Source organism: Perca fluviatilis, chromosome 13, assembly GCF_010015445.1.
Source record: "Perca fluviatilis chromosome 13, GENO_Pfluv_1.0, whole genome shotgun sequence".
Classification (NCBI taxonomy): domain Eukaryota; kingdom Metazoa; phylum Chordata; class Actinopteri; order Perciformes; family Percidae; genus Perca; species Perca fluviatilis.
This window is the reverse complement of record NC_053124.1, coordinates 8698176-8725296: the sequence shown is the minus strand read 5'-3', so window position 1 is coordinate 8725296 and position 27121 is coordinate 8698176. Positions and strand designations below refer to the sequence as shown.

The 27121-nt window shown below is 42.0% G+C and overlaps 1 protein-coding gene and 1 pseudogene across 4 annotated transcripts; both read right to left on the bottom strand.

Annotated features, from left to right (window-relative positions):
* Positions 1-104: 104 nt before the first annotated feature.
* On the bottom strand, positions 105-3985 carry LOC120571781 (annotated as a pseudogene).
* Positions 3986-8682: 4697 nt separating this feature from the next.
* LOC120571501 (CMP-N-acetylneuraminate-beta-galactosamide-alpha-2,3-sialyltransferase 1-like) lies at positions 8683-22348 on the bottom strand. Of its 4 annotated transcripts, none has more exons than XM_039820476.1 (8): positions 22263-22348; positions 21707-21977; positions 21367-21563; positions 10887-11066; positions 10638-10697; positions 9571-9616; positions 9352-9471; positions 8683-9196 (listed from the first exon to the last, which is right to left on the bottom strand). In XM_039820476.1, the coding sequence occupies exons 2-8, from the start codon at positions 21932-21934 to the stop codon at positions 9029-9031; spliced, it is 999 nt and encodes a 332-aa protein (XP_039676410.1). In that variant the 5' UTR covers positions 21935-21977; positions 22263-22348; the 3' UTR covers positions 8683-9028. The 4 variants fall into 4 exon arrangements, with proteins under 4 accessions (XP_039676410.1, XP_039676412.1, XP_039676411.1 ...); XM_039820478.1 differs by having other exon boundaries at positions 9443-9471; XM_039820477.1 differs by lacking the exon at positions 10638-10697.
* Positions 22349-27121: the final 4773 nt, after the last annotated feature.

Sequence of the window (27121 nt, the reverse complement as noted above, 5' to 3'; positions counted from 1 at the left end):
TCTGACTGACCCCTACATGTCCCACCCCGAGCTTGCTTCTAGGGCCGTCTCGTACCCCTGGTGGCAGAATAGGTCTTACCATCCGGGCCCCCCGCCACAACCCCTCACTTTGCATAGCTCCCCTGCTTTTCCAAACTGTTTTTCTTGGGGGAAGCTCGTGCTTGTAACTCAATGATTGTTTCTTTGCTAAGCTCGGCCCTGGTTTCTAGGTCTGCAGTCATCATTAGATGGTGTGCCAAATATCCTGCTGCGGTTTTTGCGGCGCTGTCTGCTGCTTCATTTCCCTTTACTCACTCTATCTTGAGTATTGCTGTGGCCCTTACATTTGACTATAGCTACCTTGGCTGGTAGGAGAATAGCTTTTGCTAATCTTTTCATTTCTTCCTCATGTTTAATTAGGTTTTCCTCCTGCGTCGTCAAAAACCCTGCTCTCTGCCACTGTGGTAATTCGAGGTGAGCTGCTCCTGTTGCATAGGCTGAGTCAGAGTATACAGTTACTGCTTGATTTTTCCTAGCTCTAAGGCTCTGATGAGTGCTTCCACTTCTGCTTTCTGTGCTGACTGCGCACCTTGCATCCTTTCTGCTTCTAATGTTACCACTTTCCCTCCTGTGTCTTCAACCACTGCATATGCTGCTTTCAGTCCCTCAGTCTCATGTTTAAAACAACACCCATCTGTGAATAGCACTCTTCCTTCCCCAAGTGGTTGTGCAGCTAAGTCTGGTCTGACTTTTTCCACTTTTCTTGTCCTGTCCTCACACTCATGTGGTTCCCCCTTCCCCATCTGGTCTGCGCATGCTAGCCCTTCATATGTAAAGGTCAGGTTTTGGGGGCCTGCAAAAATTTGCTGATTCACCTTTGTCTGGTTGGTGGTTGAAAAACATGGCTGAGTTAACAAAGGACACTATGCTGTGGGGAGGTCAACACTATCAGGGGGTGTCCCATAACTATGTGTGATGATTTCTGAATGCATTTTGCCACCCCTGCAGCATGTTGTGTGCAGGCGGGCTGGCGTTTTTCAATTTGTTCAAATGGGATGCTCATGTAGTTCAACACTACTCTGTCCAACACTACTCTGTCACCCCCTTTTTTCTGAAACAAAACCCCATTAGTTGCTTGTTTTGTTTCAGAAACATCCAAGTGGAAGGGCAGGGAGTAGTTTGGGCAGGCCAGATTTGCTGCTGCAGCAAGGGATTGTTTAAGTTTAATGAATGCCTCATTGCCTTCAAATGTCCAGTCTAAGGCTGAGGACAAATTGCACATGCCCTGTTGGCGTACCATAGCCCGGAGGGGATCTGTAAGGTCGACATAGCCTGGAACATAGGATTTGCTGTAGCCTGTCAAGCCCAAAAATGACAACATGTCTTTTACAGTACATGGTTTCCGGTGGGCCAAAATGACTGATCTGTGTGCAGGGGAAACACCTACACCACTGCCTGAAAGGATTCTGCCCAGAAAGGTAACTTCTCTTCTACAGACTTGTATTTTCTTCCTGCTTACTTTGTAACCCTCCCTAGCCAGGGTGGTCAAAACATCTTTGGTAGCCTGCAGACAGGCAATTGCGGTGGGTGCAGCTATCAGAAGATCATCTACATATTGTACCAGAACGGTGTCAGGTGGTAGGGTACAATCTGTCAGTGAGTTTTTCAGAACTTTGTTAAACAGGCCTGGGGAGAGGTTAAACCCTTGTGGTAGGCGTGTGTATCGCATGGGGCGACCCATGTATGTGAATGAGAAAATATCTCGCAGATGTTCGGCCAGAGGGAGGCAGAAAAATGCATTTGAGAGATCTAACACTGTGTACCAGTGGTGTTGTGGTCCTATGTCAGCGAGAGCAACATGTGGGTTAGGTAAAGTGAGAGTGGTGTCTACAATGAGATCATTTATGGCGCGCAGGTCATGAACCATCCTATATTTACCTGTTTCTGCTTTCAAAACTGGGAGGATAGGTGTGTTCCACTGGGAACGAGAGGGTTCTAACACCCCTGCCTCAATCAATCCTGTGACTGTATCTGAAATGCCTAGCTGCTTTTCCCTAGAGCATGAGTATTGTGGTATCCATACAGGCGGAGATGGCCTAAGGTGAAAGGTCAGCGGGGCACAATGCACTAAACCTACATCAGTCGGTGTTTGTGACCAGAGAGTGGTGGGAAGACCATCTAACATGGCTTTAGCATCTTGATGGTCAGTCCTTTCCCTACCATGGTGCCTAGCAATTAAGTCATGTTGGAGAAAAGCTGTGTCTCGACCCTCACAGAGAATGTGGAAGGTTTTGGTGGAGGGAGAGTATTGAACCTTGGGGAGAGGAGTGAGTGTCCAGTCGGTGGCAGTCAGGGCTGTCTTGACCATGGGACCTAATGATTTGGCCTCATACCCTGGGTGCAGGGCGAGTGAAACATGTGGGGCAGATTCCTCAGTCATAACAAACCATGGCAACTGATCAGGGGTTAGCTGGACTGCGGCGGCTACGCCCTCTGGTCCCACAAAGATGTTTTGGGTGAAGATCTCCCATCTGGTGTCCGCTATCGTGTCAAAAGCGTCTTGATAACAGAGATCAGAGTGGACATCATAATTTAGGGTGACATGTGGGGGATCTGGGGGAGGGACAAAGGGTGCAACTTGCGAGATCCAGGGCTTCCAGAGGAAGAACTGTTTCAGGATAACCCCGGAGCCCGGGCCTTCTGGAGACAACATAGCCCAGTAAATGTCAGCGTAGGAGTCAGAGGTGGGGGAAAGGATGTATTGTCCGTGGCCCTGGTTTCCTTCAGAACAGGTCATTTGACGGCCGTCAGGGAAAGTCAGTAATATTCCATCAGCACAACACAGGATAGACACACCCAGTTTTATGAGGAGATCTCTGCCAAGGAGGTTCATAGGAACCGTGGGAGAAACAACATATGGATGGAGGACGCATTGGTTCCCTATAGCTGTATGCAGTGGTTTTGTTATTGGCAGTTTTTGCTTTTCCCCAGAGAAACCCATCACCGTAATGTGACTTGGTGAAATGTGTTGTGATGGACAATGTCTGATTGTTGAGCAAGTAGCTCCTGTGTCAACTAAGAAGGGCTGAACAGTTCCTTCTACTCTCATGGACACCATGGGATCTGCCGTGGTCCCTGGGTCCTGTTGCTCTGCTGGGGAGTGTCATTGTGGCAACTGCTGGCCTGGTTCCCAGCCAGTCCAGTTCCATTCAGCCATCTGCAGTTGCGCTTGGGGTGGACCTGTCGGTGGTCCCTGCGGTGGCTGGTATGGACCCCTTTGCTGGTAACCCCTTCCCCCTTGGTGACTGACCCCCATTTAGCGGACACTCCCTAGACCAGTGTCCCAGTTGGCCACAGGCAAAGCAGGCCCCTGGAGTTCCCCCTCGGGGCGGGCCGCCCCGCCCCCTCCCTGGTCTCCCTCCTCCTCTCCCATATCCCCTCCCACTATTTTGTTGCCATTGGGGAGGACCCCGCCTATAGGGTGGGGGTTGGGCATAGGATTGTGGTTGTGTGTGTGGAGGGGCTGGAATCCAGTCAGGAATGGGGAAAAGGTCAGGAGTGGGGGGCCCTGCAGTTAAAGCCATGAGTCTCTGTAATTGCCACTCATCAGTTGGTTGCCTAATCTTCCCCCTGTGGGTTTGGTCCTGGCCCGCAAACGGGGCTGAGGGGACACATCTGCCAAGCCCTGTAACTTCCACTGCTCCTTCCTTAACATCAAACACTGGGTACAACCCTGTAGTGGGCTGAGGTGGTGAGTACGATGGAGGTTTATGTGGTTGTGTATGACCTGTATTATCAACCATTAGATGCCTCACTCCCTGCCAAAATAGCGCCCATAGTGCCCACTTCTTCCTATCTTGACTTGCTTTATCTCTCCTATCCTTGGCTTCTCCCTTTTTGGCCAACTGCCTGTTTTCACATCTTTCTGTGCTTCTTCCTGATCCTGACCTGCTCTCTTTTCCTGTCTCCAAAATGCTGCTAACAGTGGATCTGTGCATTTAGCAATTTCCCCTGATCGGTCAGTATCTGATTAACATCTTTCCTCATTTGTATCATCATATCCTCTGCCTCCTTCCCTGTCCCATAGGCCGCTTTCACTGCTTTTTCCATTACTTCTAATGCTACTCCCCCCAACTGGCTTATATGGTCCTTTAATTCCCCAACCCCCGTCATCTATTTCTCTATCAAATTCTCCGTCCATTTCCTTAACTAGTAACACTGGTCTTTATGAGATTGCCAGAATATGCTTATTAATTTTGCCAGAAATATTTATCCAAAACTGCCACACACTCAATACTTCTAAATTGCCACACAGAAATCCCTCGATCTAAATATCCACAATTTACTTCAACAGTCCACTGCTTTATGTTAACACCGTCAGGTTTCAGGCAGTGCTGCTGCTTCAATTGCTTCTATTTAGCATTCATACACATTGGTCATTCATGCATTACCCTTTTTTTTTTTTTTTTAAACCTTGATTGTGGCCAGTTGAGATTTATGGCACACTATGTCCCTGGTTCTCAACCCTTAAACAGGAAAGTAATATTCCTATTTGACACCAAAATCAAGTTTCCTTATTTTGGCCAGCCTGAGATCTATGGCTCGCTATACCCTGGTTCTCAGCCTTTGGACAATCGAACTAGCTCAATTGTCTGACACCAAAACCAACAAGTCATGTGAACATTGGATTATTTTGTCATATCACCTAAATAGTGTGAAATGGTTCAATAATACAATCGTTCACCAGTCATACCTAGGAGACTTTAACTCCTATATGGAGGACTTTAACCTCTGCTTTGAAAGGACTTTAACCTTTCTTCTTAAAGGACTTTAACCTTTTTCTTAAAGGACTTTAACCTTTTTCTTAAAGGACTTTAACCTTTTTTCTTAAAGGACTTTGACCTTTTTCTTAAAGGACTTTAACCTTTTTCTTAAAGGACTTTAACCTTTTTCTTAAAGGACTTTAACCTTTTTTCTTAAAGGACTTTAACCTTTTTTCTTAAAGGACTTTAACCTTTTTCTTAAAGGACTTTAACCTTTTTCTTAAAGGACTTTAACCTTTCCGGAGGACTTTAACCTCTTTTTCCTTTTGTTTTGAAGATGTCTCAATTCTCGGGTGTTTCAACCCAGCCAAAACCGCTCCTCGTCCAGGACACGGGTGGAGTTGCCAAACTCAGACTTTCACAAATATTTCCTCATATTTGTTCCAATACAACCATACCTAATTACCATTACCTTTATAGAAATGGAAGTTGTCACTATGTATTTAATTAATTAATTTTAGCGGTCTGTGGGTTACTAAGACGTTGAACACCCTTGATTTAGAATAGTCAATGCAGAATAATGGTCTGCTTACCTTATTTATGGCGCCAGATGTTCAACGCAACCTTTCACCCTTGGACCGAACTTTTCCAACCAATTTGAAGAATCCTCTTTTTGTTTTTATCCCGGACGGGCCCCCAATTGTCGTGCTTCAAGGTGCACTCCCAGGTGAGGACTTCTTCTCTGAAATAGATAGCAATAACTTCACAGACACAGATATGTATTAATACAATAGGCTTCTATAGAAGGAGAGCATCACTCCGTAAGCAGACTCCGCAGTCTGCTTCTCACCAGTGAGCTCTGACTCTCTTCCTCTTTTGCCTGTCTTTTATTGAAGTTTAACAAGGGCAGTTACATATCACACACGAACATCTGTCTCTACAAAGTGGGCTGTTGCTTTTGATGGATTGTGACTGAGCCAGGTCTTGGTGTCCTCCGTCCTTGCTTACTGCATCCCACAGAGGAACATGTCCTCCTTTGCACGATGCAGGCCACCTGTGTGCAGCCTTGGCTCTGTTCTCGTGCAGCATACTTTTAGCTCGTTAAGTCTAGGCAGCTTGCTGTAATAATTAGGCAGTATATTATAGGAACATAAGTCATTTGGTCAGCAAAGCGTGTGTATCTATATCCCACAGCTGTAAACACCGAGCATAAACAGAGCCGTGAATTAGTGTGTAATGTAGAATGGTCGGCATTTAACAGTCACAAACTCCACCAGCAGTTAGCAGTTAAATGGATACAAATCACCACATTTCTGCACCACTCGGTGTTAACACAGCCCACCTCTTTTACCTGGCGACAGAGCATCTCTAGCTCGGAGGGCTAGCAGGCCTGGTAGCTGGACAGTCCAGTACACTATTCAGGCATGTTTCCACAACAAAAACACAACAGTCTCTGAACTCACGTTGGGAGTGTCGTTGAAGTTGGATGTAGTCCAGTTTGTGGTCTAAATGAGCGGACACTTGCAAGCAGGATCCGTAAAGTTCAGCTAACGCATACTAGCATTGGTGTAGCTAAACACAGAGTATAAACACAGCCGTGAATTAGCGTGGAATGTCGAATGGTCGGCATTTAACAGTCACAAGCTCCACCAGCAGTTAGCAGTAGCTAGTTGGATTTTATTTCTACACCAGTCCACCTCCACGGGCCGGCGAGAGCAGCCTGGTAGCTGGATAGTCCCGGTTCCGGTACACTGTTGTTCAGGCATGTTTCCACAACAACAAAAACACAGCAGTCACTGAACTCACGTTGGGAGTTTCGTTGAAGGAGGATGTAGTCCAGCTTGTTGTTTAATGAGCAGACACTTGCAAGCAGGATGGCTGGGACAGGTGGACAGCTAGCGTACTCCAAGATAGCTTTCCACCTAGCCGATGAGGATGTCCCCTAGCCGGCTAGCGGCACCGCTGGTCTCCGTGCAGGCGAAGCTCACGTAGTGTGCCGAGTATTCCGTCTGTAATAACGTTTCCTCCATATTCTCCGATCTGTACCGTTGTATCCCGGTGGTACACACGTCCGGTAGTTTGAATGCAGATAATTGTTGTAAATGTTTTCTGCTGAAAACCGAGAGCCTGTTTAGTGAAGATTCAAGATGGCTGACAGTCGTTTTCATTCGGAATACCTCGGCCAGACTCGGCAGTCCAACCCCTGTGGGCGTTGAAAACATACGGAAGTAGATCCTACTACTGGCTGTAGTCCTTGTTTTCCCCGCCCCCAAAATCTTCCAATGACGCAAAAATCGTCATTTTACGTCATCGGAAGATTTTTTCCAGGCCCCAAATGCAGAAATCTCTCGTCTCAGGGGGACATGATGGAGTGAGGCACGGTCATTCAGAAATACTATCGGGTTTCTACTGATACAAAGCTGAATGCTAAATCGGTGAAGTATCCCTTTAAGACAATATCAGTGGCCTTTAATTAATTATATCTGCAGAAAACCTTCCACAAATGATAACCTATTCAATGAAAACACAATTTTCAGTTTATCTGCCTACAATTTTAGTTTACCGATTGCCAAACTAATAGAAAAGTAGACTGTACAAAAAAAAAAAAAAAACTCTCCCAAATCCACGAGCTTTGTTCATACTTGTGCTGGGTTGGATTAATGTGGTCTGTTGTTGTTCTTTTCTGATTGGGTGATTAACAGTCCAAATGTATTGGCTTTGGAAAAGACAGGGTGGAACTCATTATCATATATACTACGTGTCTTTTGAAGTGTTATGTTACGTGTACTGAGCCACATTAAAAGCGTTAGATGAGCATTCCACTGTGCTTTTTACGGCGTTTTGCATAGTACGCGTATTGAGCCACGTAATAAACGGCGTTAGATCAGCATTCCACGGCGCTTTTTACAGCTTTTTATCATTAGACGACGCAAAAAAGTCCTGACCGTTCAAAACAGGTAGGAAAGTGACGTAATGTGAGCTTTTTGGCGTTCCATAAAGCTCTAACCTGTTAACATGGGAGCCGAAATATAAACGGACATGCCACGCAGCTGACACGCTCACGCCACACAGCCAGTATGTAACCGGCCTAATTTTGACAATATCTTTGACAAACATGCACACACACACTGCTGGCGACCAAAGATGAGTTTGTTATACCAGTCTCTGCACTGCTGATCTGTAGAGCTGTAATGTTTAGGCTACACCAGACATGGTATGTTGCAGCTGAATGCTGCTGGGGTGTGTTACCTCTCTTTTACGGCACCTGTGTTTAGCATGTGGATGTGGCATGTCAGCGTAAAGGGGAATTCTAGGGGAAACTAAACTATATTAAAATATTTCTGTAATGTTAAACGGGTGTACTCCTGTACCCTGACTCCACTGCACACATCAGTGGAGTCATGGTGCCTTGTCTTATTACAGCCAGATGTAAAAGAGCAAAATATTATCATGATAGGCCTACATTTAAACTCTTTCATCCCTCAGTCAATGGGATTCTCATCAGCATTTTAGCATTATCATTTTTTTTCCTCACTCATTATTTATCATTTTTACAAATCATAAAAATGCACTTATGTCTCCAAATAGATACAGGCATTATTATTTGTGTGTGTGTGTGTGTGTGTGTGTGTGTGGGCATGCGTGCGTTCGTGTGTATGTGTGTGTGTGTTTGTGTGTATCTCCACTGGCTGTGCACCTTGTTATTAAGACATACATAGAGGACCTCTCAACTGAGGACATTTGCATATTTATTGCTAAGTTTTGTTTGTGTGTTGCCTAATTTAAACTTTTTATTTTTGTGATCCGACTTGTTTCTGCCATCTAACTCTTGTTCCTGTGGAGGTTGAAAGCACTTATTGTAGTTTGCTTTGGACACAAGCTTATGTCAAATGTTTGTTCAGTTATCAAATCAGGAAATAAGGTACAGTATACTCCACCATTACACCAACTTTATTTATTCAGGGTAAACAAGAAGATATTTTGACACAGCTTTTTATCCCTAACTTTTATTATACTTGTCCCAATCATAACTTCTGCATTCTACACTAGTTGGCTATCTATAGTGTAAACACATACTGTAATTGTATAGTGTGTCTTCCAGTCATTACCACATGCAAATAATCCTTCAGAAGTAGCATCTGCCTAGCAAACCCAGGAGATTTACACACACGTGCAAAAACACAAAGATTGGTATCTTAACCGTCTTAACGGTGGAAAAAATGCAGCCCTTCATGTTCTTCTACAGTTACCTACTACTAACCTTCCTTTAAATAATGAGAGAAACATCAGAACCCTGTATAAAACTTGAGTTTCTGTTGCTCATCTAGCTTCTGGATCATTCTATACTCTGTATCTCCAGGATGTGCTCCAGTTTTTAAATTTTTCTTTCTGAGTTTTTCCCAGTAATGACTCCAGTTTCCATCACTGTCTGCTCCATAACCAAACACACTGACCTAGGACAACAAAAGTTAACAATGTCAGAATCTGAGGACTAGTACCAGTTGTTAAACAAGTCATTCATTATTTGCAGCCATTTGTTAATCATTAGTGTGTTACAGCAACACTGGTGACATTTACAAGTAGAACTCTGACTTAAAAATAAACTTACCTCGTCACACATATGCAGGGCAACAACCAAAGCCAGAAAGCCAGTGGAGGGGTAATAACCCTTCTTTTCCAGCCACATGTCATGAACATACCTCATAAAAGCTGGATTAAGGACCATCACCTGTTATGAATCAGAATTAGGCTTTAAATCTATTTTTATGAACCATGACCTTTACAGCCAAAAAAGTTTATTGTTAAATGCATTCAAAATTATACTCACCAAATCCTTGTTAGCTTTGATTTTTGATCTTACGGCCCAATGCGGTCTGTTGAAACAAACATGAAATGTCACACTTAATATCATTAGGGCCCGAGCACCGAAATCCGTCCGCCAGCGAAGGCCTTCTTGAAACTGATGGGATTATTATTATTTTTATTATACCGAAATAATTGCTTTTTTGAGGGCCTAAACACACTCAAAAACTCACCAAGATTTGTGGCAGCATCAGGCCTGGTGCAAATGTATGTATTTCAAGTGTTTTGTGAATAGGCGCGCAAAAATGGCTCGCTAGCGCCCCCTCTAGTCTATATCCACAACGTTCCACTCCGGTGGATTTATGAGGACTATGGTTAACTGCTCCTCAGATCTCTGCAGGGTAAATCCAGACAGCTAGCTAGACTATCTGTCCAATCTGAGTTTTCTTTCGCAAGACTAAAACAACTTTTGAACATACACATTCCACCAAAACAAGTTCCTTCCGGAGGCTATTTTGCAGTGGCTCCATGCGGAGCTTAGCGCCACCTATGACGATTTTGAATGGTTTAAAGTAATGGCAATAAACCAGAGCACGTTTTTTTATTCCAATCCCGGATTGCTGTGTGGACTAGCCAGACCCTCCTCCACAGCACTGTGCAGGAAGGTCTGCGAGACTAGCGCCCCCCCTAACAGTTTTCAAAGTTGAAGCCCCCTCCAATGAAAGTTATTAACAACTTGAGTTTTCGTTGAACGGTGTGGGCGCGGTGGCTATTTTGAGTCTTCAGCGATGAACAAGAAACAAGAAATGTCTTTGTCAAGGTGTCTTATAAAGTAATGCTGCAGTATTGTGCTATTTTTTAATAATGCTGAATGCACTCCACAATCTACTGATCGCTATTTCCAACACTGATGTTTGTACATGTTGCTGGGGAGAACCCCATTTATTTTTCATCTCTCTCTAGCAGAGGCTTGTTCTGCTCTGTCCTTACTTCTGGTAAGTGATCAACTCATTTTAAAACATTTTCTTGGTGTGGTATTTGGCTTGAATTCTGGGTGCATATATTATTTCTCATTCAGTCTGCCAGTAATACCTGAGGGTGTGTGACACTATGCAGAAAAGAGAGAGAGAGTGGAATAAAAGGTGGAATTTCCTGAAAATGAAGAGAGAGAAACATTTTTAAACTACATTTTAGTCTCGTCTTTTATCTGTCAACGGTGGTATCATCTCGTCTTACCATTGGATAAAAGGTGTTAACGAACCCCTAGCACCATAGTTTTTGTTTACCAAATAAACACTTCATGGGACAAATGATCACATAGTCCATAAAAATCTGACTCACCCTCCGTTGAATCCTGTGGTGAGGGCCCCTGTGAGCCAGTCAAAATCAATCGTCTTAAATGGAGCCAGCACAAGATGAGTGGTGTTGTCTAAATCCACACAACTCTCTGGATACATGAAACGATGAGTTGTTCTGGTCCCAACATCTGCTTCATAGCCTTTGATTTGACCAGCGTTCACTCTAAATAGTGCAGAGGGATATATTTCACACGTCACTGTCCTTAGCAGAAATACAGCAGGGGACTGCTTGAATTTTGACTTTTAGTTTCTTAGATTGAGGAAAAAACTTTGATGTTCTTTTTAGAGATGGCCCAATACCATTTTTTGCTTCCTGATACCGATTCCGATACAGAGTACCGATCCGATACCAGAGCATCATATATTTTATTATGTTTTAACAATTGTATACTACTATCCCTGTATAGTGCAGCAGATTAGTAAAAAAAAATCGTTCACTTTGGTATACAAGCATGAAATTTGGCACAGATACTCTCTAAGGGCCACTATTTTGGAAAAAGTCATTCAAAAATTGAATATGGCAGCCATTTTTCAAGATGGCTGCCATTGCTATTCAGTGCTTATTATATCAATTATTCAAACAGTGACATAACATTTGATTTGATACAAATACTCTCTAAAGGACATGTTAATGGAAAAAGATGCTTGTCCCTCAAAAATTCAAGATGGCCGCCATTTTTAAAGATGGCCACCGTTCCTGTCGAATATTAATTATTTAAATTGTTCAAATGGTGATGCAAGCATAAAATTCGGCAGAAATATATGGAGTTATATTACTATCATAAGTCAAGAGCGCATTATTTCAATTTGAGAGCATTTCTCACTGATATTACATTCAGATTTCTTGTTCTCACACTCAAATAGTCACTGCTCGCGCTCAAAACCTTGCTCTCACACTCAAATATTCACTGCTCGTGCTTGGATTTGCTCTGGTTGCGCTCAAACTTTCTGCTTGGACTCAGATATGTTGCTGTTTGGACAGATTTCCTGCTCTCAGCTTTGAACCTTCTCCTCGCACTCAGGCTGATTCTGCTCACTTGCAAAGTTTCTGCTCTCGGATTTCTCCTGCGCGCTTGGATTTTTTTGTGTTATAACCCTGTCAAAAGTCAACAACCAATAGAATGCCAGCTGTAGTGTTGACCAATGAAATGATCCCAACCCCGTTGAGGGTTCGTTCACTTTACTTTAGAACGTCTGTTGAGGGCGGCTGCACTGTAACCTGACTATGCCTGACTGTAACCAAGTTTATATATCCCCGCGCCGTTTATAGCTTTACTACAAGTATATGTCAACAATGTGCACTGAATGGTTGACGCACTTTCACCTGCACCCATCAGGAAACGGAAGAAAGCTTTGAAGTGGGACGTATGAAGTTATGTCCACAACTACGAGGGTGAGTAACATAACTTAAGCACCTAGCTAGCTAGCTAGCATATGGCCTAGCTTGATGTCCAGAAACAAATAGATGTTCTTTATTGTAGAAAATGTCGCTCAGGGAGTTATAGACTACAGTTTCCCTCAACTGCAGCCGGGACATTCTAACGCTTAACGTGAAAAAGCTTAACGTGGTTTAATGTACCTAAACAATGATCAATGATTACCAAATTTCTCTCTCATATTGCTCCTCATAACCACTGAAAACTGTCAAAAAAATCTAACCCAAAGTCCAATTATTATGGACGTTATGTGACTGATAACTGATTGATATCTGATTGATCATTGTTTAGGTACATTAAGTTACCACGTTAAGCTTTTTCACGTTAAGCGTTAGAATGTCTCGGCTGCTGTTGAGGGAAACTGTAGTCTATAAGTTCCTGAGCGACTGATCGTCCGTTTTTACTGCCTTTACATAATAAATATGGCTATGAAATAGAACATGAAATACATAAATGAGGCAATACATATATAAGCATTAGTCATTATAGTCCAATAGCCTAAATACATATGTTTTACTTATATTTATTTCCGGGGACTTTTATTTATTCCGTCTATTTATATGCACGTTATATTCAAAGGAAGTTTAGTTATCTCACAGGCTCAGACTAAAAGCAGCAGGAAGCCTGCCTGTCATCAGTGCATAGCATATCACTGCAAAGAAAAGAAAATATGAATAAAGCACGAGCGCGGTAGATTCCCAGGTCAGCTAGAGCGGGTAACGCAGCTCTGCAGACGGACCAGAGTCAGTCAGCACCGGGGAGCGAACCGCGGGGACCAACCTCACAGGGCTGGTAGCTAGCTGCTAGATAGCTGCAGCAGCTAATATTAGAATATTAGACCCAGCACCGGAGGTCTGATCCCCATGATTTAAAACGAAAATCAAATAACCATTTGTTTTTTAATACCTGTTTATGAAATGAAAATCGAATGAACGAAAAAGTACACGGACCCAGTCTGTTAAGTACAATTTCACCACTAATAAAACAGATCTAGAAATTATATTCTTTATTTGCAACTTAAATATGTTATTTTTTTAATTAATACTGTTGTGGACCAGTGTCTGTCTCCCTGTCCCTGCCTGTTTTCCTGTTCCCCTTTCCCGTGTGTGTGTGTGTGTGTCTTGTCTGTGTTTGTCTCCACCGGCTGTTGCATGTCACTCAAGAGGATCTAGGTCAAGGGGCGTGGCCACTCTCACCTGCTCTGCTCCAGCCAGCTGCAGCTCATTCCAGTAATCAACCAGGCTGTTCACCTCTTCAGCGCCAGTTCGTTGCAACCTTTCTCGTGGTAACGTGGCTCTACTCTGTGCTCGAGAGAATTAATCCCTGCTTTCTCTGTTTCCAGTTTGGTTGTTGCCTCATTTGTGCTCTGGCTCACGCATTCCTTCTCTGCTCAGATTCCGCATCTGGACCCGCTGCTCATCAGCCTTCATCTACCTCCTCGCTGCCTACTCACCTCGCCGCTCCGCTCTCAACCAGCCATTCCACCCAGCTGTCATCTTCGCTGCCTGGCCACACACCCGCCTTCTGATCTCCGGCTTCGACCCTACCTGGAGCAGCTATCCTGGCCACCTCCCTCCTCCACTATCAAACATTGTTTCTAATAAACACTGTAAACTGCTCATCTGTGTTCGTGTGCCTGTTTCTCAGTTCTGGGTCTGACTGGAGCCTAACAAATACAAAGCAAACTGAGCAGAAAGAACAAGTATTTTGTTTGTTTGTTTCTCTTCTTCCAGGTGTGACTGAAGTACCCCTGTTGAGCTGCATCACAGCTGCACTATGTGCATGGACCTGTGCCAGTCAGAACATTACTCACCTGTGTGCAGAGAACAGGCAGCAGTAGCACAAACCAAGAAGGTTGGCAAGTCTGATAATAATGTAATTGTAAAAATAATAACAATATAATAGTAAAATCATGTTGCATACACTTATCATTTATGTTTCTTGCTTAAATTCACAGGGTGCACAACCAGAAAATTACTGATGTCCACAAAACCAAATCAGAGAAGGTAAGGTAAGATAGTAATGATGTTAAAGCAAGCTATGTACACCTAATATATTACGTGTTGATGTCTATGAATCTGTCTTTAATAGGAGCATACTATACAAAGACAACAGTGGAGAGTTCCTGGATCGGTCTGTCCTCAAAGTGCCAGAGATCTACAAGGACTTCACCCTTTTCTGCACCATCAGCGTATAATCAAAGGGATAAAAGAGAACAAATTATTGTTTTCTCTGTTGACATGAATAGGTGCCTGTAATGTCTGCCCATATATTCAATCAATTCAATAAATGTTGATAAGTATCACTGATATTTCTTAAATCATTGTAGTTTTTCAGAGCAATAAGATACAGATTATTAAAACCATGTTCACATTTGCAACAAATTAAAACCCTGATCAAGGCAAATAGTTTTTTCATGTTCCATAACATTTATAAAAAAAAAACAGTACAATTAAATTTACCAGAGCTGACACTTGGTAAATTGCTTTAATTTACCTTGTCAAAACAATGAGTAATTCATAACAAAAAAAAAACTTAAAAGTGTATGGTGAAAAGTGAAGCAGTACAATTTGCCTATAGGATTTACTGTAGCAGGAACCTTGATATTGGCAAACAGATGACCCAGGTTCAGGTGAGTTTGTGAGCAGGGTTATGAATAAAGATAAGATGGGCCTAGTGTTCACAAGAGGGATGATTCAGGTATGGCAACACAAATTAAGAATAATTCAATTAAATAGGAGGTATATACAACTAGTAGAAGATAAATTAACTATACAAGAGCAATTAAGGTAACGTTATGAGGTGGCAAGCTAAAGTATAGTCAATAGCATGGAGTCAAGTCATCAGTGTACACCAGAATAATATATATACTGTGACTAAGTAATGATACTTACTGTTGTCTGTACTAATATAACACAAAAAAATAATATAGTGTTTGATGCAGTATGGAGAACAACCAAGTCCCATATGAACCCAAGAGACTTTAAGTGCAGCTGTTGATGATGTTCACTACAAACAAAACTTGCAGATGGTTGTAGTCTGTAGCCAGCCATACAGTAGGTAGATCTGGAGTAGCAGGGTGAATTCTAGCTATCATGGGTTGGTGATATGACACACACACAGATCAACAGGGGTCAAGCCCCTCAGCCCCACCTGGATGAAAAGAAAGTAAAACAAAATACTTGTTTTTTCAGTTCAGTTTGCTTTGTATTAATTAAACAAATAACTGCTATTTAAGGAGCAAATAAGAAACCATATCATTTCTAGATCTGTTTTTATTATAGTGATAAAATTGAACTTAACATTACAACATTTTATACAGACTGCTATGAATCCATTTTCAAACTAATGTTATATGAAGGAATGAAGACTAAGTTCTGATGAACAACACACAACAGTGATGCAAAAACTGACACAAACAATCCAGTTTCTTGTGTTCTTTCAGTTATATTACAGTTTAGGTTTTACTACTGGCTCTAACATGAAATTAGCCAAATCCCAGGAACATGGTTAACCAAAGGAGGAAAAAATACAAAGTGGGGTCATCACATATACACATACTGTCCGTCATATGTCGTTCAATCTAGCTAGCTATACAATAAAGAACATTTGTTTCTGGACATCAAGCTAGGCTATATGCTAGCGCCATATGCTAGCTAGCTAGCTAGATGCTTAAGTTATGTTACTCTAGGGTGACCAAACGTCCTCTTTTGCCCGGACATGTCCACTTTTTACGTACTGTACGGGGGGTCCGGGCGGGTTTTATAAATTCATGAAAATGTCCGGTTTTCACTGTTTTTCATGGGTCTATTACGCGTGCACTTAAATTGAGTGGCGCTTTGCACAGTGTACTACGGTACTTTGTTGTGTGACGTAATTCCCGAGTGGCTGCTTTGTGGGCGGCTCTGCGACGCGCACATACAGGGACTAGAGCAGACAGGGGAGACACTTTGTTTCTCTCACTATGACTCTAGAGTCATACTCGCTCGCCGTCACTCTCCCTTAATTCTCCCTCGCTCTATCACCCACTCCCCACACACACAGACATGCCGGCTCACATACACACACCAGCGGCGGTATTAACAACATCAGGCTACGGCGAAAGCTCTGCGTGGAGCCTGCATACAACCATAAAACAAGACTTAGTGCAGCTTCACAGTTGAACTGCAAAAAAATGACCCCATCGTACCGTCCCGGTCGGGACCGGACTAGTGGGAGGCGGAGTGCACAGTGTGCAAAGCTGGCACATATGTTTTAGTGTCTTTATTATTTATCTTATTACATTGAAAAGGTATTAAGACATATTTTGTTGTAGCTGGATTTTCTAACACAGAAGATCGAGGTCATATTTAGAACATTATTTCATATTATTTATTTATTTTAAAAGAGAGATATTATTTTATTACAGAAGTTATTTTTGCACCATCGAGGCATAATAAAGCATGTTCATTAACCATTAATTAAGCCTGTCTGAATTTTGGTCTCGAGGCCGGGCCAAGTGTCCTCTTTTTTTGAAATCAAAATATGGTCACCCTATGTTACTCACCCTCGTAGTTGTGGACATAACTTCATACGTCCCACTTCAAAGCTTTCTCCCGTTTCCTGATGGGTGCAGTCGACAATTCTGTGCACATTGTTGACATATACTTATAATAAAGCTATAAACGGCGCGGGGATATATAAACTTAGTTACACTCAGGTTACAGTGCAGCCGCCCTCAACAGACGTTCTAAAGTAAAGCGAACGCACCCTCAACGGGGTTTGGGATCATTTCATTGGTCAACACTACAGCTGGCATTCTATTGGTTGTTGACTTTTGACAGGGTTATAACCAAGCCCTCAGGAAGAGCGCCGTGTCCATAGATATAGAACAATATTGTTCTATATCTATGGCCGTGTCTATATGCCAACGTGGGCTTAGCGGATAACGGTGGTACTGCACCCCATGGCCCAGAAAGACTTTTCACATAGACATTACATGGCGAAAGAAACGTCTAAATTTCAGCGGATAATTTGTTTCGGAGTATATCAACTTACCAGCTTGAACAATGAAAGGTTCATTGTTTAAAACGTTACGTTTTTAACATTTTTAACATTCACTAGAAGCGAATCCAGAATTATTAAATTTGAAATGATGAACGCGCATAATGGACGCGAGCAGACCCACGGGACTGCGCATGCCCGCTCACATGACTGTTCTCCCGAGCTCACGTAGCTAGCTGTAATAATGGATATAGCTAATGGTTGTAATTCACCATGTGTTCTATCAATACGTCCATGGTATTATCTTATGAAGTTATGATACATCCGAGGGATGTATGTATGTTGTAAAGCCTGTTACGTGGATGTAACGTAATTAGCGTTTCCCAAACTGGCAGGGCTATCGGCTAGCTAGCTAGTTGCTAACATCAGGGTTAGCTAGCATGGCTGTATTAAGATCATGCCTACATAACGTTACTACAGACATAGTGATTACATGGCCTTGGTTCTCTCTTATGATCCATCCGAGGGCTGTATGCTGTAAAGCTTGTAACGTGGATGAGAGATAAAGCCATGGATGAGCTCTGTTCATGAAACTGCAGGCTAACTGCAAGCGCTAGCTAGTAGCTAGCTAGCTAGTAGCAGGACATAATGATTAAATCTCCTTGGTTGTCTAGCTAAATACATCTATCGTTTATTTAGCTAAGCATGTAAACGATCAGGAACAACGAAAACACAATGTTTAACGTTAGTGAATATTTTAGACAATGAAAACGGCGAGTTCATGAATTCGCCACTTGTAAGAGCCACGAGAGATAACCTCATGAACGAGCATGTTGCTACCGGTTGCTAAGACAACACAAACAAATTGTTGCTAGTGCGCGTGTCCACCGTGACGTCATGGGCCAAGAATGCGGAAAAGCCGAGCTCCATGTTTGCATAATGCGCTTTTGAGCACTCTCATTGGAACGTACGGGGCTTCCCGCCGAACACTGTATCCAGTTCTCTTAATACATCCATGGTTATAACCAAAGCCAGTCTACGGAAAGCCATTCCACTCCCTATTCAGCCCCATTGTACCGGATTTTGGCTGCAGTTCCACCAGAGTTCCACTGGGGGTGATTGCGGTCCAGTGCAAAATGAATGGGACTCTATGGAGCTAGACGGCTAAATTTGTCTCTTTCGCCTGATTGTCGTTGAGAAACCTCAGATTTGATTGTAGTTTTTGCAAGTTCAACATGGGTTATAGGTCGAAAGTTGAATGAACGAGTACTTATGTCCTTTTGATTTCTTACAGGGTGAGTCGTTGTAGCCCATAACACGCTAGCATTCTGCTAATGAATGCTGATTGGTCAGTGAAGGAGTGATTACGATCGGAGATCCTGCTTGACGGCATCCGAAGCAAAGCCTGAATATCAGAGTGAATATTTCGGTGTGGTCTTTAAAACATTAGCAAACCTCTTTCTAGCACATGTATTAAGAGGGAGAGCCTAACCTGTTAGCTGTGTTGTCGATGCCTCGAGAGAACAAAGGAAGCGACTCAGAGCTTGCCGTAAAGCAGTATCTCTGGCCGTATGTGTATGACGTCATTGACATTTTAAAAGGCTTTTTAGAACAAAAAAGTGACTTTAAAAAAATCTAACACACAACAGTGTGTATTTTTTTAGCCTCCCCTTTCGAAAGCAACATTCAAATTACTAGACAAAAAATTATATCCTGAGAAAAGTGGGTTTTGAGGGGTATAGCTCCATAGAGCCCCATTCATTCTGCAGTGGCCTGTGAGCGCCCCCTATATGGAACTCTGGTGGAACTGCAACCAGTTCAGAAGCCGGAAGTAACGAGGGAGTGGAACTTCTTCCTATATTAGAAATTCTTTGGTTATAAAACAAAAATTCCAAGCGCGCAGGAGAAATCCGAGAGCAGAAACTTTGCAAGTGAGCAGAATCAGCCTGAGTGCGAGGAGAAGGTTCAAAGCTGAGAGCAGGAAATCTGTCCAAACAACAACATATCGGAGTCCAAGCAGAAAGTTTGAGTGCAAGGAGAGCAAATCCAAGCACGAGCAGTGACTATTTGAGTGTGAGAGCAAGAAATCTGAACGTAATATCAGTGAGAAATGCTCTCAAATTGAAAAAATGCGCTCTTGACTTAGGATAGTAATATAACTCCATAGACATACTCTTCAAGGAACACTCTTTTGGAAAAAGGTATGTGCCACTCAAAAATTCAGGATGGCGACCATTTTCAAGATGGCCATTATTTCTGTCAAATAGTCATAATGTCTGCTTTGTCTGCCTCCTCTCCTTTGACCTGTCCGGCTTAGTTAAACTTGCCAGGGATATAAAATCCCCACCGGCATAGCTCTCAGGTTCCTTGGAGTACACAAGCCTTTCCACCACGACAAGGTGCAGTCCACAGAGAGGAAGGGTCTCTGTTAGAAAAAGGAAGTGGCCAGTAAAAATTCAGGATGGAAACCATTTTTCAAGATGGCTGCCATTCCTGTCCTATGTTCATTGCCACTGTTTCCAAATAGTGATACAGAAAATATGCCACAAATACTCTGTTAAGGCCACTTTTTGGAAAATTTGGATGGCCAATAAAAAATTTAAGATGGAGACCTTTTCCAAGATGGCCGTCATTTCGGTAGTATGTACACTGATGCACACATGCATGTTAGCAAAAATACTCTAATGGCCACACTTTTAGAAGAAGGCAATCGCAACAATTCAAGATTCCTCTGTGTCTGTCTGACAAACACAACATTTCATCCAATCAGTTGGCTTCTTGGCTGACATGGGATTTTCATTTGCCATTTTGGGGGTTTGTTGTCTGATTAAGGCCGAGAGGTTATCCTTTTACCACCTCAATCATAGACATAGTAGACATTCAGGTATGGGATACAACTAGGTTTGGGTCACCTACACCTAGCCCGATCATTCATCTAGTGCCATTTAAGTCCCGTGTGATCTGTACACCTTCCAGGTAAGCATACATGAACAAGTTATGTATTGCCCCGCTTAATCTTTGCTCATCTATCTAACTACATCTATTACTAGCTAATTGATGAGGGGCTGTTAGACAGCATTTGGGACACTAAACTTAGCTATACTATTACTTCTAGTCAAGAACTACAGTGTAAGTAAAACTAGATCAGCTGACATTGAACCCCATGCTGAGTTCCACAGCAGTGAAGTCACCAGTGTGCCCTGGTGTGATGTTCACTCTATTAACACATTAAATTGAGCTCTGACAGAAATGGTGGCCATCTTGAAATTGGTGGCCATCTCTAATTTTTGAGTGCCACACACCTTTTTCCATGAGAATGTTCCTTGAAGAATATTTGATGATAGCATCACCATTTGAAAAATGTATGTAAGGATTCAAGAGAAATGGTGGCCATCTTGAAAAATGGTTGCCATCTTGAATTTTTCAGGGACAAGCACCATTTTCCAAAACAACATTCTTAAGAGAGTATTTTCACAAAATGTTATGCCTACATCACTGTTTGAAGAATTGACACAATGAGCATTTGACAGAAATCTTGAAAAAATGGCCGCCATGTTGAATTTTTGGATGGCCAACGCCTTTTTCCCAAAAAGTGACCTTTAGAGAATATCTGTGCCAAATGTAATGCTTGTATACCAATTTGAACGATTCTCTTGAAATATACCATTAATCTGCTGCACAAGTATGGATGTGATATTATTTCTATCTTTGTTGTCTGTCTGGCTCAGGTTAAACTCTTTGTGAAACATGAAAAAACAAACTAAATGCCCTAGAACTTTCTTTTATTATCCAGTTTGACAGTCAGTTATAACGGAAAAAGAACATAAATAAACTACTTTAATGTAGATTTTCTTTAGGGCTTTATTAGGTGGTATCAGATCGGTGCATACACTCCCACGTCCTTCCTGATACCAGCGTTTTAGGCAGTATTGGAGCCGATACAGATATTGGTATCAGAACATCTCTAGTTTTTTCCACTGACTCAACTCATTGTGACAAAGACAATATTCGGAGAAAACTGCTTTCTTTAGCCTGAGGACTTACCTTATGATGACATCATGGAAATCTATGAGAGGTCCATAATGTGATCTCTTCAAATTACCAGAATTCCCCACCACAGCACAAGTCCTGCAGCGGTCAGGGCTGGATTCTAGAACATCTGGACTTGGTGGGACCATCAGAAACAGCCTCTCCACTTTTCCTCTGAAGTTACTGAAGTTGCCCTTTGCATCCCGTAAGAGCTGTCAGGCACACCAAACAAATGGATTGACTATATTAACACACTGGCAGGTGTTGTCACCATGGTGATGGCTGTTGATTATATTTCATTCCCTGATCTGAAGTGCAGGTTGAGAGACTGTTTTCTTGCAAGTTAACAACTTACCTTCCACCAGTTGAAAGTGTCCTCAGAGAGATTGTAGTTTGCTGACAAAAATGGTTCAACAGATTTGTTGAAATGCTTCATAAACCACGGATCATCTTCAGATAAACATCGCTCACAAGCACAGAGTCTTTCGTCCTGAGGCAGGGAGAATGACATATATCCTCTCCAAGACACACAGATAGCAGTCACACACAGCAGGACAATTAGGGTCCTCACTTTAAATTTCATCTTGGCTGTGTGACGCTTCTGATTTGGAAACAACAGCTCCCATCTATAGACAAAATATGTGGCGAAATATACACGTGAGAGACTAAAATCATAAATGTGGAAAAACTTGTCATATTGTTTATTTAAAGTAGTTAATAATGATAAGTCTTTATTGTTTTCCCTTGATTCCTGTAGTTATATTTCCATTCATTCATAATGCCAAATATGAATAAAATCGATGAACAATATGTTGGTTAAATTAATAATAATAATAATAATAGTCACAATAATAATAATAATAATAATAATAATGAGTGAAAATGGATTAATTTAATTATTTTTGTCCTACCTGTTTCGAGTAAATCCGTTTCTACTCCAGTTATATTGAGGAAACGTCTGACTTTAAGAGTATTGGAGGCTGAAGTTCAACTAGCTGAATGCCATATGTTTTGTATCCATGTCAGGATAGTCTAAGATTATTGGAACACTGTGGTGGAGAGGTGTGGTTTGTACACAGATAGCATATGTCTTTTATGAGTTTACCTGAAAGACGTAGTAATAAGCTGTACTTTGTGTCAAATTAGACCAAAACTAAAATAATATTGTCTTTCTTAGACATGATTCAAAAAGTTATACCCTATAGACACCAAACATAAAATTTTCTCGCCTCACAGTACCCCGAGCTAAAAATCCAACATGGCTGCCCCCTGCATCAACAGCAGCAGTAAAAGCAGTAAAAGCTGTAGTAACATACAGTTATTAGCACTTCTGTCTTGTATGTCACTAAATGAGTTGTACACACAGGCCTGACCGACTTTATCTGTGAACATGTTGCTATGCTGTTTGTGCACAAAAAACAGCGTAATGCATTGTTAACAATGGCTAATCCGGCTAGAGCTAAATCCACACAATCAAAATCCGACTTGTAAATGGAACGCATTCAACTCGGGTGTGGTGTGGTGTCAGAAAGTGGATAGACATGAAAGGGGGAGAGAGAGATGGGGGATGACGTGCAGCAAAGGGCAGCAGGTCGGATTCGAACCGCTGCAGGACTCAGCGAACATGGGGCGAACGGTCTTACTGGGTGAGCTAGAGGTCACCCCACAGGTGTACATTTTTGAGTAAGCAGGCAGTCAAACAAACAGACAGAGAGGTGAAACAGCAGGCAAGCTTAACATGCCCTGAGCTGTAAGCTCAGAACAGGTCAATGTGTTGGAACTGTACTCAACACTTGTCTCTTCTTCATTCTCTCTAAACTTCACTTAGTAATTTGATGTCAGGAATATGATTTATTTCATTAACAATTGCTCAGGGAAATATCCAGAGCCTACATCGTTCGCTGTTGTTTTAGAACCATGAGGTGCTATCTGTTGTAGAGGGCCGGGGTCATTATAGTGGGACGATTGTCAGGACTGAGGACTGAGACACAGACGGACGGACTGAGCGCCCTGGCACTGGTGGTGTGTGTGTGATGTGTGTGTGTGTAGAGCTCTTACAATTACAAACTTAAATATATATTGCGATTAACAATATAATTGTCTCTTGTATCAAATAAAAAAATTTTATTTACTTATTTATTACTTTTTTTTTAAACAATTAGTTATAGTAATAATAATTTTCCAGCCTATTTTAGTCACCTTGTCCAGCATGTTCCTGTTCTGGACAGAAAGACCCCCGCCCCCCCCACCCCCCCCCCCAGAACTGGATGGTTGAAAGTCACTACACTCTGAATGAAAGTTAAATAAAACAATGTCAGAGTTGTTGTGTCTGCATTAAAACGACACAGTTTCCTTAAGAAATAGAGCCGTTGCTGTGCTTTTGAATATCTTGCTAGTGTGTTGGCAGACTAGGTGAGCTTGTAATCAATAATACTTATACTCCTCCACAGTCTCAATGACTGTCCCTTGAATAGTAACAGGTTGCAGTGGAGGGGGCCATTTCCTAAAATCAATCACCATTTCTTTTGTTTTTGAAATGTTTAAAATTAGTGAGTTTTGATTGCACCATTCATGAAAGTAGTCAACCTCAGTCCTGTAGTCCTGTTCATTATCTGTTAAAAAAACGACTAGGGCAGCATCATCTGCAAACTTAATCAGTGAGCATTTGGAATAGTGGCTGACACAATCATTAGTATATAAAATAAATAACAATGGTGATAAAACACATCCTTGTGGCACTCCCATGTTTGTCATGATGGTTCTTGACTGATTGTGAGCCGCCCTCACATACTGTTGTCTGCCTGTCAAAAAGTCCTGAATCCACTTTACAAGAGTGAGGTTTACACCCATGTTTGTCAAGCTTCTCTATCAACATGTGTGACTGGACGCTGAAGAGAAGTCTGCAAACATATGGGATTAGTTTTGTGACTTTAATTCCAAGCAAAACTTCTCAAGTATCAAACAAAAAACACTAACTCAAGCAAAAAAAATGTCACCTTAAAGGTAAAACTTAAAACTTGCAAACAAAACATTTGTGTAGTTGTAAACTATTGGTCTTTTATTTGTTTGATATTATGTCCTTTTGTTTACAGTTCCCTCTGCTTCTTTCTCAATGATCAGTCTTTTGCTCTCTCCATCACATTTGCAGTCATGCTCCCAGCTTTCTCCTTTGCGCTCCCTGAGTTTTTGCTTGCAATTCTGACACAAACCTCTCGCGTGGGCGGGTCTTACAGGGGTGCGTCCCCATTGGCTAATGAGTGTTAAGGTAAAGTTTGAGTGACAGCTCAGCCTCAGTGCAGGTAAACTAACGTTAGAGACTCAGAGTCTGCTCTGGAGGACACACAAGCCACTCACAGGGGATTACTACAAGATTAATAAAGTGTAAGTATTGATCATATATATATTATCTGTGATCTACGTTGCAAGCATGGTTACTAGACATTTGTTGTTTCGTTGTGTTAAGTTACTAGCTAGCTAGTAAAGCTTTTTTAAGTTATCATTTAACGTTAGCTATACTGCTAACGTTATCTAAAACTTGTAGCCACCGGCTACCTTACTGAGCTAATTTACCATGGGAATCATGTATTCTTCGTGAGGCCTTACTCAATGGAGCTGTATTAATGATCGTCTTCTCTCTGTAAAGACCAGGACCCGAGCAGAGCTACGATGCTCTCCCAGGTAACCTTAGGTTAGTAACGTAGCTATATTATGGTCTATTAGGAAAAATTATTATCCAGCTAACTACTAATTGTTGTGGTTGCTGGCCTGATAATACACTATGCTAGGGTATTGGTTAAGTTGTACAATGTAGAAGCTGTGAATGTAATATATTGTGAAGTTTTAAGTTTTACCTTTAAGGTGATGATTTAGTTAGAGTTAGTGTTTTTTGTTTGATACTTGAGAAGTTTTGCTTGGAATTAAAGTCACAAAACTAATCCCATACAAACAGGATGCGTACATGAGAGGCAGGTGTTTCAAGGTGTTTGTAAATTCCATTCAGAAGGGTTTTCTCCCTGTAAGCAAACCGTCCATGTAAGCTTGGGTTAGTATTTTGAGACAAATTAAAATGATCCGCTCAAAAGCACTTCATAGCAACAGAAGTGAGTGCCACTGGTCTATAATCGTTCAGTCCAACTGGTTTGGATTTCTTAGGAAGTGGTAAAATTTCTGCTGTTCCACTGTTTAGACAAATACCAATCTTTGTGCTTTTGCATGTGTATGTAAGTCTCCTGAGTTTACTAGGCAAATGCCACTTCTGAAGGATTATTTGCATGTGTTACTAAAGTAGAGACACTATGTGGTAGCGTAGGTATTACCAGTGTAATGAGATCGATACTTTAGTTTTAGTTTCTCTCCAGTATGCACTGCAGCCTCATCAAAGAGGCGACCTGGCTGTCTGTGTAAGTGCTGGTCAACGGGAACACTAACTGTGCCAATATCAACATTTAATTTCTTTAACAAACACGAACACACACACTGCTGGCACCCGAAGATGAGTTTGTTATACCAGTCTCTGCACTGCTGATCTGTAGAGCTGTAATGTTTAGGCTACACCAGACATGGTATGTTGCAGCTGAGTGCTGCTGGGGTGTGTTACCTCGCTTTCTCCTCATTTCCACTGGTTGCAGAACGGCTGCGGATGGCTCCGTGCTCTGCCGTCCGTCAATACCCACCAGTTCCGGATTTGTTGTGGAACGGCTGCGGCCCTGCCTGACAGCTGAAGTCATGAGGACCCACGCGATCTCACGAATTCACGTATAACAGAACCACAAAACCAACAACCATCCAGAGGAGTAGAGGGGAAACAACTCAGTGCTGTGTTTTCAAGGTGAAGTGCAGGGAAATATGATCCGCCTTGAGCACGGTGTACTTTATTTTGAAAATGAACCAGATGTTTTATTTTGTTTCTGTGCTCGACTTCCTGTCCCGCACTATCTGCCCTGTGCTGAATTGCTGCGGAGCTCTCCGGCGTCCGGCAAAAATAGAAGCTCTGCATATCTGCTCCGGAGGGCTGTGGACCGCCGGAGCTGGGACGCAGTTAGAACGCAGCCGTTCTGCAGTCAGTGGAAACACACACATTGGGCCTCATTCACCAACCGTTCTTACAAAGAAATGTGTTCTTAAACCCCACTTACACACTTTTTACGAAGATTCAGACATTCACTAATGTTTTCTTATCTTGGATTTGTTCTTAGCTAAGAACAAGATCTACGAACACTTGAGTGATGACAATTTGCTCCAAATAATTGGTTACTGCATTTTTTTTAATTCTACAGTCGTTTACAATGATAGTATTGTACTGTAATGTATTTCTGATAATTTGTTGAAAAAAAAAAATCATAGTATACAAAGAAACACTAACACTGCAATTTACATCAGCAATTAAACTGATTAAATCCTGCGTTATTTGGTGATTGATTGCACTATTTTTATGGCCAAAATGAAGTGGTGGAATGTAACAAAGTACAAATTCTTCATTACTGTACTTAAGTAAATTTTTCACGTATCTGTACTTTACTTAAGTAGAATCAATAGTGCATTCTTTTGACTTTTACTTCGTTAAATTTTACAGCAATTATCTATGCTTTCTACTCTACTACATTTCTACAATGTTCAGTTACATTTTCTGATCAGTTTTTCCCATTTTTCCCCCTGCCAAAATGTCTTCCTGACCGTCACACGTTTCTCTCACCAGTGAAGTTTGGATGCCATAGATATATATGGGGCACCGCCGATCCTTCATCGGCTTCCAATCCGCCTCCGGTGCCCT

Coding starts and splice junctions, on each gene's coding strand:
- LOC120571501 (XM_039820476.1), bottom strand. CDS start 21,934: ATGAAATTTAAAGTGAGGACCCTAATTGTCCTGCTGTGTGTGACTGCT. Junction 10,698..10,886: donor ACCACAGGATTCAACGGAGG/GTGAGTCAGATT, acceptor CTTCATTTTCAG/GAAATTCCACCTTTTATTCC. Junction 9,617..10,637: donor ATAGTGTCACACACCCTCAG/GTATTACTGGCA, acceptor TTGTTTCAACAG/ACCGCATTGGGCCGTAAGAT.